General features: G+C 35.8%; 1 protein-coding gene across 1 annotated transcript in view; it reads left to right on the forward strand.

Moving 5' to 3' along the window:
- The window catches only part of TTBK2 (tau tubulin kinase 2), a 2,201,340-nt gene that overhangs the window by 1,545,379 nt on the left and 643,942 nt on the right, over positions 1-12,019 (forward strand). Inside the window, exon 9 of the mRNA XM_044074209.1 lies at positions 4,020-4,145. Within this exon, the coding sequence (XP_043930144.1) occupies positions 4,020-4,145 (126 nt within the window). The remainder of the gene's footprint in view (positions 1-4,019; positions 4,146-12,019) is intronic.

The raw sequence follows: 12,019 nt of genomic DNA on the forward strand, positions 1-12,019 counted from the left end.
GTACTCAACAGACAGCAGGGCTTTATACTGGTATGTCTTTAAGCAGTCCTGTACAGCATGTGCACTAGTTGCTGTATTCCACAGATGCATATCCCTTCACCGTAACGCACTGGGTCCCGAGAGCAGTCAGAGGAGAAAGGATAATGTCAGACAGATGGGTTCTCACCATTCAACACAGGTAGACTTGGAAAGGGGCCCTTCCTTCTTTATGGGGCAATCCCTCCTTGCCCACTAAACCAATTATCCCTGTTCCCTTCAGGTATGGAACAAATGTTATCTGAGGGAGTCATAGAACCAATGTATGTCTGCAAGATGGGCAAAGGATTTTATTCATGGATGTTTCTGATGCCAAAGAAAGAAGGGACTTAGAGTTCTCTGCTAGACCTTTCCTTTTTCAGTCTTTTTGTCAAAGTTACAAAGTTCAAAATGTTTTCCCTTCTGTCCCTGTTACCTCATGTGCATTTACTAGCTTTCATATACTACATCAACAAAACTAAATCGTTCAGGAAAACTGATTAGCTGTTTGTCTCCTGTGAAATTAAAATGAAAGCGCAACCAGTGTCAAAGCAGACTATTTCTATATGCTTTTTTTCATGCTGTTTCATATTGCTGTTCTCAATATTACAAGCCACTTCATGCATGGTTAGGACCCATTATTCTAGGGCTTTGGCTTCTTTTGTAGCTTTCTGAAAGTGGCTCAACTCCCACAAGGGCTTTGGCTGTTTTGTTGGCTTTCTAGAAAGGAGTAGACTCTAGAAGTGTTCTAGAGCCACAACTTAGCCCTATGTTGACATTTTTACAAAGCACTACAAACTGGATTTCTTTTCCAGGTCCACAGCAGGCCTTATTAGGAACATTCTTCAGGTGCTTCTGGATTCTTAATTTCATCCTCCTTCCCTTTTGTTTCTAAGCACTGTGGTAGTCTAACCATTAGGCTACCAAAACAGTGATCTTATGTTGAAAAATTAGTACAGTTTTGTAAGTAATCTTATGACTGTAGATGCTCTAATAGATCACTTTTTCAGTAGTCATCCTCACCTTCAAACCCCTCTTACGTAGTTACTGTTTTTATTGTCACGTTGTGGTTCTTGATACTCTCATATGTATATAGTTACTCTTCTTTTAGATTTTCTGGCATATTTTTCCTTTCATGACTGTTGCCCCCTTCTTGGGGCAAGAAAGCTCTGATGTTTTTGATACTTTAATTGCCTTTTATATCTAGCTGTGCAGTCCAACCCAATTGAATCCCTGTGTATCATGGACATTTATTAGAAGAGTGTATATTAGGAAGTTTCTAGAGATTATGAGGCAGGTGTTAGTTTGAGCATTACTTTCTGCCTGTGTCTCAGAGACATGGGTGCCAGACCCCAGATGAATTTGTGATTTCCTATCCATTGGTCAAGGTTATGCTTAAATAGGTTTAGGGATGGACTCTGCTTTAAATGGATGAGGAGTTTGTTCCAGAGCATGGGGATCTCTGAGACACACATCTGTCTCGCCAACATGTCTTATTTATGTCACAAACAAGGAATCAAATTCTTTACCCTCTTCTATAGTATGTAGCTAGTTAACAACTCAGGACCTTAATCCTCTGTGCTAACTTGCCAGGGGAAGCTCTTCTTGAGCTTCTGGCAGTTAAAGCATGTGGAAGATGCCCTTAAGCTTTAAAATGTTGGCCTTTTGGCCATATCCTGAGCAGGACATAATTCAAATAGCTTATGCTAGTGCAACAGTGATCTGCTAGAACATCTACTGCTACGATAAGTTTACTTACACCATTGTACTACCCTTGTGACATTCCTTTTGTATTTCATTTTGAAAATGAGTGTGTGTTGCCACTGTAATGCTTATGATCTATTTCCTGTATAGTATTCCTATTGAGGTCAGGAGTAGACACCTTTTGTAGTAGCAGTTAATGTGATTCTGTGTTGAAAGCCATCCAGAATAATGAGGAACTAATTTTATGTAGATTATTTGTTGATGACAGTGTTAAGAAATGTCATACCGGCAGGTTCTGTACTGTAGCCTGGTCTAAAATTGGGCTGAGCTGGGTGGACAGTAACTCCTGTAGAAGTTTGGGTTTGTATGTATTTTTCTAAGGTCTTTGATAAAGGGGGGGATAGTATGGCATTTATTCTAAGGTTTTTTAATTTGTAGTGTAGTCCAGGGTTTATGAAAGGAAGTGATATGTGCTTGTTTCCATGCTGTTGGTAGATGTTGCCCTATTAATTAGAATATTAACAGAAAGTGATGCAGAAGTATGTTATACACTGTTTAATTCTGAGGATTTGGGAGATGTTCTCTGCACAGAGTGGACCATTTTGGGTTATAATTGAAGCTGCCACTGTGGAATCCTGTGGAAGGTCAAAAGCAGATGAAGTGGTAAGGAAAGGAAAGCAAGGGAAAAAAGTCAAGAAAAAATCATTCACCATTTTTCCCCTCCTCAAACCAAATATTGTCTTGCTGCATACATTTAAATTCCTTCTCTATAGTTTTTGTGATGGACTAACTAGTTCATGAAATGATAGACAAAAGCAGGTAGATGTCAACACCAGTGGTAGCTTTGTAAGAGTATTATTTAGCACCCTCCTGGGCTAGAGTATTATCTAGCACAGGAGGATGGCATTGAATAAGGAATGTGGTGACTCGATTGCCTGATTTGAAGGGATATTTCAGAGCTATGCAGTTAAGGTTCTTGTATATAACACAAGCAGAAAGTTACAATTCAAAGTGTAAAGGAATAATGATGAAGTGTGTGTGTGTGTGGGGGGGGGGTAATTCAAGAAATAAGGAATATTATATTCATGATGTAGCAGAAAATATACTAAGAACTAAGCCAACATGGGAATGGAAGGAGATTTTGCTGATAGAGATGACTGCAGTTAGGGGTACTGAGAATAGGCAAGGGGAGCAGAAATTTACTGGAGGAACCTGGCAAAGGAATCAAGGTGTTGAGAACAAATAGAGAGGGGAAAAATAACAGAATAGAAAAGGCCAATAAGCCATTTGGACTGCAGGCGAGAGATTGCTTTCCGTGTTAGGAATTGATATCAGCATAAAGACAAAGAAGCTGTTGCTGTTTAAAAAGGGATAATTAATGGGGTATATGAAATATTGCATGATAACTGTAAAAATCAGAGGAGGTCAGAAAAGATTAGGAAAGCGATATTAGATAAGCAATTCACAAAGTAACAATGGGACATATGTATGGTTCCCAAATATGCAACAAAATTTAGAACATTTAGGATTTTTGTCTGGAAGTGTTTGCATAAGTCATTTTATACCTCAAGCAGACTCCAAAGAATTTTTCCTCTGGTAGATGTCAAATGTTGGAAGTATATTGTGGAAGAAAGAGATATCTGGGACCATATGTTCTCAGAGTATAATATATTGGGAGACTTTAAAAATTCCCTGCAGAGTACTCTTGTTAGGAATACGGGGCGAGCAAGTGAGTGTAATGATTTTTTTGAGCAGGGGATACAAGATCTGAATTGCATAGACATAGTAAGTTCTTTTTAAGTTTAATTCTGGTTGCTGCCAAAAAAGCAATTGCTAGAAAATGGAAATCAAAGTCTAAACCAACCATACTTAAAGTAGTGAATATTGAAACAGTGATGAAAGAACAGGAAGTGGGATATTTACAAAAAGGTATATGTAAATTTTATAGAAAAAAAAGTCAACTTTGGAAAGTAAACTCTGGGAACAATACATGCAGAAAAAATGTTTTCAATGAGGTTTAAAAGAAGGCAGGAATTGAACAATTTATGTAACAATGTGATTATTTTGTATAGAACAATATATGTGATGTATAATGTTTGTAAATATAAGTTGTTAAGATGGTTTGATTACTTTTATATAAATATATTTGCCTATGTCACAAGTGATAATTCAATAAGGGTGTCATTTAAGCAAAAAAAAAAGGATTGAGTCAACCCAAGTGACAGTGTCTACCGTAAGTAAATGCCAAGATTTTTCAGAGAGAATGTTTTTAATGTGCTGTCTGCTTTGTTTTTCTTTAGGAGCAGGTAGGTTCCATCAAAGAGAGGTATGACCATCAACTAATGTTGAAACATCTACCACCCGAGTTCTCAAGCTTCTTGGATCACATCTCCAGGCTAGACTACTATACAAAACCAGATTATCAGGTGAGTTAGCAGTCCCTACTTAACAAAATATTGCATAGAAGAGAGAATGAGCAAGTTCAACACCTTTTTTGTGCTGGGTGTAGGAAAAATCAGTTTATTGAATAGGTTTTCAGATTTTCTTTGTTACCTGTTCAAAACTGTTTTATTAGATGAGCGGTTTAACCTTTGTAAATAAATTATAAAATCTGTAAAGCACTGTCATCTCAGACCTCCTGGAATCTTACATAAGAATTCTTTCATTAATTTTTTAATAAATGAAAAACTAACTTGGAATTCACTCCATTGTGGTCTCATGTCTGTGGTACCCATTACAGTGGTTTATAACTGTTCTTAAAAATGGTGTCCAAATAGGGGATATTACTTCTTGAGATATAGTCTGACTTCAGCATATGTAAGGTGAGCCTGCAATCCATGTGAATATAATGGAAATTGTGATCTACATGCCAACATAGTTATTTATCTTTGTGATGGCATTGTGTTTCTCTTTACAGTGGGCCTTTTACATCTGATGAGTCTGCTGGAGTGTGGAAGCTTCACATTTGAAATTTCACAGTTTTCCCATATTTGATTTTAGTAATCTTTAGGTAGCAGTAATTGAAAATATGCATTTTATCAGAGAGTTTGTGTCCAATTTTCAAACTGTTCAATACCTTGATGATTTTGCAAAGAAATTTAGAAAGTAAACGCATCTGTGTCGTTTAAAACAATCAAGTAAAAAGGGTGTACATTACGTTATGAACATTTTAAAAGTTCGAACGTCATATGGTCGAAGCCATATGATCGAACTTTTAAAAGTTTGAAAAGCTAAAAAAATAAATAAATAAGCAGAAATAAACTACCTGACCTTTTTAAGCAGGGGGCAATCCCCCCTGCACCCCCCCACACCCCGCTCTTTAAATATACCAGCTCCGAGATTGCACTACAGTGCAGAAAAGGGAAATTTTCCCATTCCACACTGTATGGAGATCTCCATTGAAACGTTCAGATTTTTAAAAGGTCGATCATATGGTGTCGACCATATGATGTCCGAACTTTTAAAAGTTCGATAATGTAATATACACCCAAATAAAAATATGTTCAACATCACACTGTTTAGGAACATGCTGTTAGAATGTACAGTTTTAGGAAGGAGCATCTTTTTCTCGAGATGAGTAAGTAGCATCCAGGGATCCTTCTTAACATAACTAATATTAACTTGTTAATATGTGTAATAACAGGAACATGTTTTGATGTTTGAAAACTGTAGAAAAGTGACTTTCTAACACAGTGGGTGATAGCTGCATACGTAATACTTACCGACACCTGATGTTTGAGCTGTAGCATTCTTAGACGCACTATAGCTAGATAGTTCAAATCTAAACTTTTAAACACAATTGGCATTTTTTTTTTACACCACCATCTTTACTATCTGGCTCCATGTTGCCTTCTTTGAACCATCCATCCCTTGTTTTAGTTAGGGTGATATACACCTCAGTTTCAGGGAAGATTAATCTTGTACCATGACTTACTGATGAAGTAGTGTAAGGTGAGAATTGAGCATCAGGTGGCCTCCATCCATATCAGGTAAGGATTTCTTTTTTGTGTCGTTAATGGTCATATTGGCTATGTTGTTCTTAAGTGTCATATGTGTAGTGTAGGCAAATTCTAGCCTAAGTAAGACTTCTTCAGGGTTTGTGCTGTGTTCACCTTACTTCTCTTTAAGGTTAGAAAGCTGTCAGTTGCACAGACCTACCTTTCTCAGCTGGCTTCTCATGTGCTGGGTCTACTGCTTAAATGGCATCCACTTGCACTGGATTCAGAGTTCTAAGTTGTCAGTAATACCAACCACTGCCATGCTTTTAACTTGTTTACCAATACCGGTTTATCTAGCAGGATTAAATCTAATGTTATGTCATGGATAGCAATTTTTATGGATTTAGAATGCTTACTTAACTGATTTTTTTTTTTTTTTATTATCAATGGTGACATTTTTTATAATTATTTTTTATGTTGTTTGCTTAGGACTTAAACCAGTATGCTTATTAATATTTAGAATTATTCTGGACCTCTGAGCTAGATCATAAAACTTTAAGATGTAATATGTTTTAGTATATGGTAATTCTGTCTTGGATGATATTTCTGGAGTTGAAGAATGTGTTTCTCCCCTAATCTGCTTTGACCATTCATTCCTCTCAGGGAATGAGAATTCATCACCCCATTAATGCTTTTCAAGAGAGGAAGTTGAGTGCCATCATACTTAGCAGTTTCAGGATTTTTTTTATATGCTTTAAAAATTTATAACTGGAGTGTAGCCCCACAGTGCAGCTCTTACATCTAGTTCAGGTATGTTGCCCACAGACACGCATACATTTCCATGCATATGTTCTCTGTTTTTCAATACAGTGCATTGCTAGGTAAGTTGTGGGCATCATGATGCTCCACAGTGGATCAGACTCTGCCCTCCCAGGGTGAGAGAGCTAGGGTTAGCGGCTTCACTCCAACTTCCCATGGGCTAGCTGCTCCAGCAGATGGGCCACTAATTGAATTTGGTTCATTTAGAGAATTGCACTGATTTAACCTCTGTACATACCATGGATCTGACAAAAGGTGTGTGTATATTGATGAACTAGAAGTCAGACTTCAGGAACAAAGTTGTTCAAGTTTTATGTCTTCTTTGCTGTAGAACAGTCAGTTTAATAATTTCTCACGTATTTGTAGTGAAGTTTCTACTGTTTAAAAATGAAAATAAACAGCACTGGTAGAGTTTTTAGTAGACTCTAGAGCAGAAGCTGCTGTTAAAAAAAGGAATAAGTAGTAGAGCATACAAAATATTGCATGATAACTAAAAATAATCAGTCAGAGGTGGTTAGAAAGGTTTAAGAAGAGAGTTTAGATAAGCAATTAACAAATAAACAATGGGGGGTATATGTCTCCCAAATATGCAACAAAATCTAGAAGATTTCGGATTTTTGTTTGGAAATGTTTACATAGATAGTTTTACACACCAAGTAGACTCCAGAGAACTTTTCCTCAGGTAGACAGAAAATGTTGGAGGTGTGATGGGGAAGAAAGTGGTAATTGGGAACATATTTTCTGGGAGTGTAACAAGTTGGCAGACTTTAAAGATTCCCTGCAGACTGTTGTATCAGAGAAACTGGGTGAGCATGTTGGTATAACTAGGGAAATGATTTTTCTGAGCTACAGTGGATATAAAAAGTGTACACATCCCTGTTAAAATGGCACATTTTTGTGATATAAAAAAATGAGACCACAATAAATAATTTCAAAACTTTTCCCACGTTTAATGTGACCAATAACCTGTACAATTCAATTGAAAAACAAATTTGTTAGGGGAAAATATAAAAAATAAAAAACGTACAATAAGCTGGTTGTATAAGTGTGCACACCCTTAAACTAACACTTTATGGAAGCACCTTTTGATTTAATTACAGCAGTGTACCTAGTGTCTACCTATGAACCTGTGACTTCTAAATGACTCTCAGCTTGGCTAAGGTAGGTCACAACGCATTATTACATAGTATTAATGTACATTTACACTTAAGAAGTCTTCAGTGTGGACTTCCAAGATGGCTGCACACTGATCAACAGCTTAATTTCAGCTCTCCCAGTGTGAAAAAAGAAACAAATAAGTAAGAGCTAGTAATTCTGCCAGCTTGAGTAAAATTCACTTACTGGCTAAGTAAGTACACCATCTGGATGCTAACAAAGAAGATATTTACAGAACCTGAAGGAAAATTAACTAGAAAAGGTAGAGAGAAAACACAGGAAAGAAATTTCTATCTGTTCAGCAAAAAGCAGTTCAAGCCTCACCCTTACTCCAAGCGATGGCTTCCAGTAATTTAGAAGAGGAATAAATTAAATGTACCCAGAGGTTATTAAAGTAAATGAATCATTGAAGGAGTATATCAACTCATAACAAAAGGCTGGAAAAAAATCTAAGAAACTTGAACTAGCTGTTCAGATGAAGTGATAAAACTGCAAAACTCAGAGGCTGAAATAAAGAAAAGTGTGGCTGAGTATGAGACCTATCAAGCAGAGCTGTTTCAAAAAAATGATAGCACTAGAAGAAAGAGTGCATAGAGAAAGCATGAGATTTTCGACTGTACCAGAAAAACTGGAAGGAAGAGGCTTTATTAATTTTATGAAAGCACAAATAAGCAACTGGACAGCTATTCCACAGCAGGATGTGTTAATTGAAAGAGCACCTAGAAACCTAGTTATGAGAAAGCAGCCAAGACTTGAATTAGTAAAGGTTACAGTCATACCAGCAGAAAGAGTTGATCCTAACAAAACTGTCAGAAGGAGGAAGTATTAAAAATAGGAGACAACAGAGTGTTTGAGGAAAATTATTATTCGCTGTATTCCAAACAGAAGAGAAGCAAATTTATCCCTGCTGTAAGGAAATGCCAGCAGTCATGTGTGAGATTCAAACTGCTTTATCCAGGTGTTTTCAGAATATTTTTTTCCTGGAAGATCAAAGGCAATGTTGGATGCAGAACAGGCTAAGGAAGAAATAAAAATATATCCAAATAAAAGTAACCTTGCAAACAGAAGGGAACTCTGCTTCTCATTTTTCAGACAATAAAGCTCATAGAGAGGCTGTGTCAGTGAAACGTTTTCTGATATTGAGAGAGAGAAAAAAAGCATAAGAGTTGAGTAGAAGAATAAGAAGTATTTTGGACCCGAACCAGTGTCTGGTGTTAGGAGATAGAGATGAGCAGGAAGAAGACTAGCAACACTAAAATTAGTGAATAAATGGGAGAATTTAACATCTCAATACATATGTGAAATATTTCTTTGCAAGAAAAAGTGACTGAGAAAGACTTGACTTTTGTTGACTGTTAAACTTAGACTACAAAGCATATACCTCACTATGTCATTAATGTTTAGAAGGACACTAAAAGGGAAAAAATAACTAAGTAAAACCATTTTTGCTCTTAGTATTTGCATAAAGCATTTAATGATATAAATTGCATATTATATATAGTAAGGGAGTTTTGGGTAGGGTATAGGTGGGGGTATTTTAAATGTGAGGGAGTCTTTTCAGAGACTGCTGTGTGTGTTAAAGTTATTAAAGTAAACAAGTACTTTTCAGCTGTAAGAAGTATAGACTTTATAGTATAATGAGAGGAAAAGCTGTACAAAAGCAAGTTTGATGTTAATATGTTGTGATCCTGTTCTGCTGGTGTGGGGGTGTCATGTAAAAGTTCACTGACTGTATTTTATGTATTAAGGCAATTTCTCTTAGTTTTACAAGGGTGAATGTTGAGATTAATGTCCTTGTCTTAAGCTGTGAAGAAGTGTTTGTAAGCAGGTTGGGTTAACAAATAATGCAAAAATTATTAAAGCCATGAAAAATGGTAAGCTTCATAGATCTGCAAACATATTAGCTTTTCCCCCATTATCAAATGTTCAGTAGGAGTCAAAAAGTATGAAAAGAACATTCTGTTCTGAGGGAAATTTACAAAGATTCATTGCTGACTACTTTTACACGTAGACAAGCAATTAATCTTAAGAGTTATGTGCATTCTTTGAGAGAAAAATAAAGTCTGAAGTTATGGGAAGTGAATAACAGAGAACAGCATCCCTAGCAGCCTTAATACTTTAAACTGTACAATGTTCTGTTAAATGCATTAGTCTTATTTAAAGATAGGTAATGCACTTTTTCTTCTTCTAAAAGTTAATGTTTTCTGAAAGCATACCGCTGTTTTTTTTTTCCACATCTGAGAGGGGAATAGAGATACGAAAATAACACGGCAGTCAGTGTAAGTATGAACACAAGCTGTAACATGCACTTTGCATGGGTAATCTTAATGTTACATTAGGTAATGATTGTGGGTGCAGCTGTTAGTTTGTGACAATTGTTCCTATCTGGAGAGTTAAACTTCATTTTATGCAGATGTATGTAGTTTCGTGCATTTCTTTTGATTTAATGGGAAATTATGTGTTCTCAAAATGTATTTTTTTGTTTGAGGGTTTTCATTAAAACAAAGGATCTTGAAAAATGTGACATGGGTTCAAATGGACATAAGAAACATACTTTTGAAAGATTAACCTGCCAAACATTAATGTGTGTGTATGTAACATAAAAGTTGAAAATGCACATTCAAAAAATTGCCATGTATAATAAGTGGAACAGTAACTTTTTGTTTTACTGGCAACACTGTCAGTATTATATTGTATAGACAAAAAGGAAATAGTGTTGAATTGCAATTAAGAAATGCAGAGTGTAAATAGCAATGTTGCAGGAAACAAAGGAGGAAAGACTTGAGTATATGAATTCACAAATAAAGGATTTCAAGATGAAAAGAGGAATAATTAATAATTGCTGGAGAGGTTCAACTAGTGATGAAATTGGTAAAGAAAGACAAGAATGGTAGATTTGTGGTCATAAGGGGCTGTTGGCAAGGGAGGAGGATTATGGTGGCATGTATTTATATTCCACAAAAATTGCTATTATATAGCTGCATAAAATTTGGGGACAAATCATCAGGTTTCAGCAGAGAATATTACTTGTGGGGACAGGAACTTGAACTGCAATAGCAAGAATGTATCAGAAGACCCAGAAGGTAAAATATAAAAAAGAGGGTAGATTTCCAAAGTTGTTTATAAAAATATTTAGTATGTAAGATATTCATTCAATAGTAGTAACTCCTGACAGAATTTTCATTATTATTCCCTAACGTACAATAACTGGGCAAGTCTAGATAAAAATTATAATTCACAGGAACATGTACATTTAATGGGAAGTTTTCACATACATGCAATAACTATTTCAGGTCATGCAGTGATAAAAACTCAGATAAAATGTGTTGTAATGAAGTAAAAATGAAGCACTGGCACTTTCCCATACAAAGAAGGAATAAAGGAGAAAGAGATATGGTTAAGAAGTAATAGGAATTAGAGAGACTGAGAAAGGGCTAGGTAATACAGAATAAGGGGAATCTCACAGAATAAAAAGAGGTACAAGTGCAGATAAAGGAGTATCTAAATAATATTCATCAGTTTAGAAAGATTGATATTAGGCAACTGTTTTTTGATGATAACTCCAGAGCACAAAAACTTTTAGCTTAACTTAAGCAACAGAAAGTGTAAAGAACTGTTGTCGCCAAAGTTAATGAGCTTATAAAAAGAAAAATAACCAGAGATCCTGTAGAAGTATTAGAGATATTTTAGAAATTTTATGAAAAATTGTGTAATGCAGAGAAGTTTGGAAATCAAGAAAGAACATACATGGAAATATTTATGGAAGACCTTATTATGCCAAGGTTGGAGTTAGATGAGGCTCAACTAACAGTTAAGATAGGAGGGGATGAGTTAAAATGGTGATGTGTAATCAATCTTCAGGAAAGTCTGAAGGAGCAGATGCTATTCCTGTGGAGGTTATGAACATAGGAAAGAAAGTGATAAATATCTGGAAAATTTTGTTTAACAATATTTTAAAAGGAGGGGAAGCACCAGCATTTTGGTAGAAAACTGTGGTTGACTGTATTACCAAAAGATGGTAAAGATCCATTAGACCCATTTTAGTTTTGAACCATGATTCTAAAGTATTTATAAAGAAGGTTTGGGAATTTACTCTTGAAAACTGACAAAGGAACTAAGGTAATGGAAGCAAGTAACTAGAAGGAGAAAGTTAATGGAGTTGGATGAGGCCAAGAAGACATTTGAACTGCAAGCTAGAGACTGCCTTCCATACCAGGAGTAGATATCAGAGTATAAGCAAAGAGAAAGGGGTAGGGAGTCTATGTTGGAGTTTTTAGTTGAATTTTATACAGAAGATGCTGTTAAAAAGGGCCATTAGTATGGCATATAAAATATTGCATGATAACTATAAGAATCAATCAGAGGAGGTTAGAAACGTTTGGGAAGAG

The sequence above is a fragment of the Protopterus annectens genome, chromosome 6.part0 (genome assembly GCF_019279795.1).
Source record: "Protopterus annectens isolate FY-2018-M chromosome 6.part0, PAN1.0, whole genome shotgun sequence".
In the NCBI taxonomy this organism is placed as follows: Eukaryota; Metazoa; Chordata; order Ceratodontiformes; family Protopteridae; genus Protopterus; species Protopterus annectens.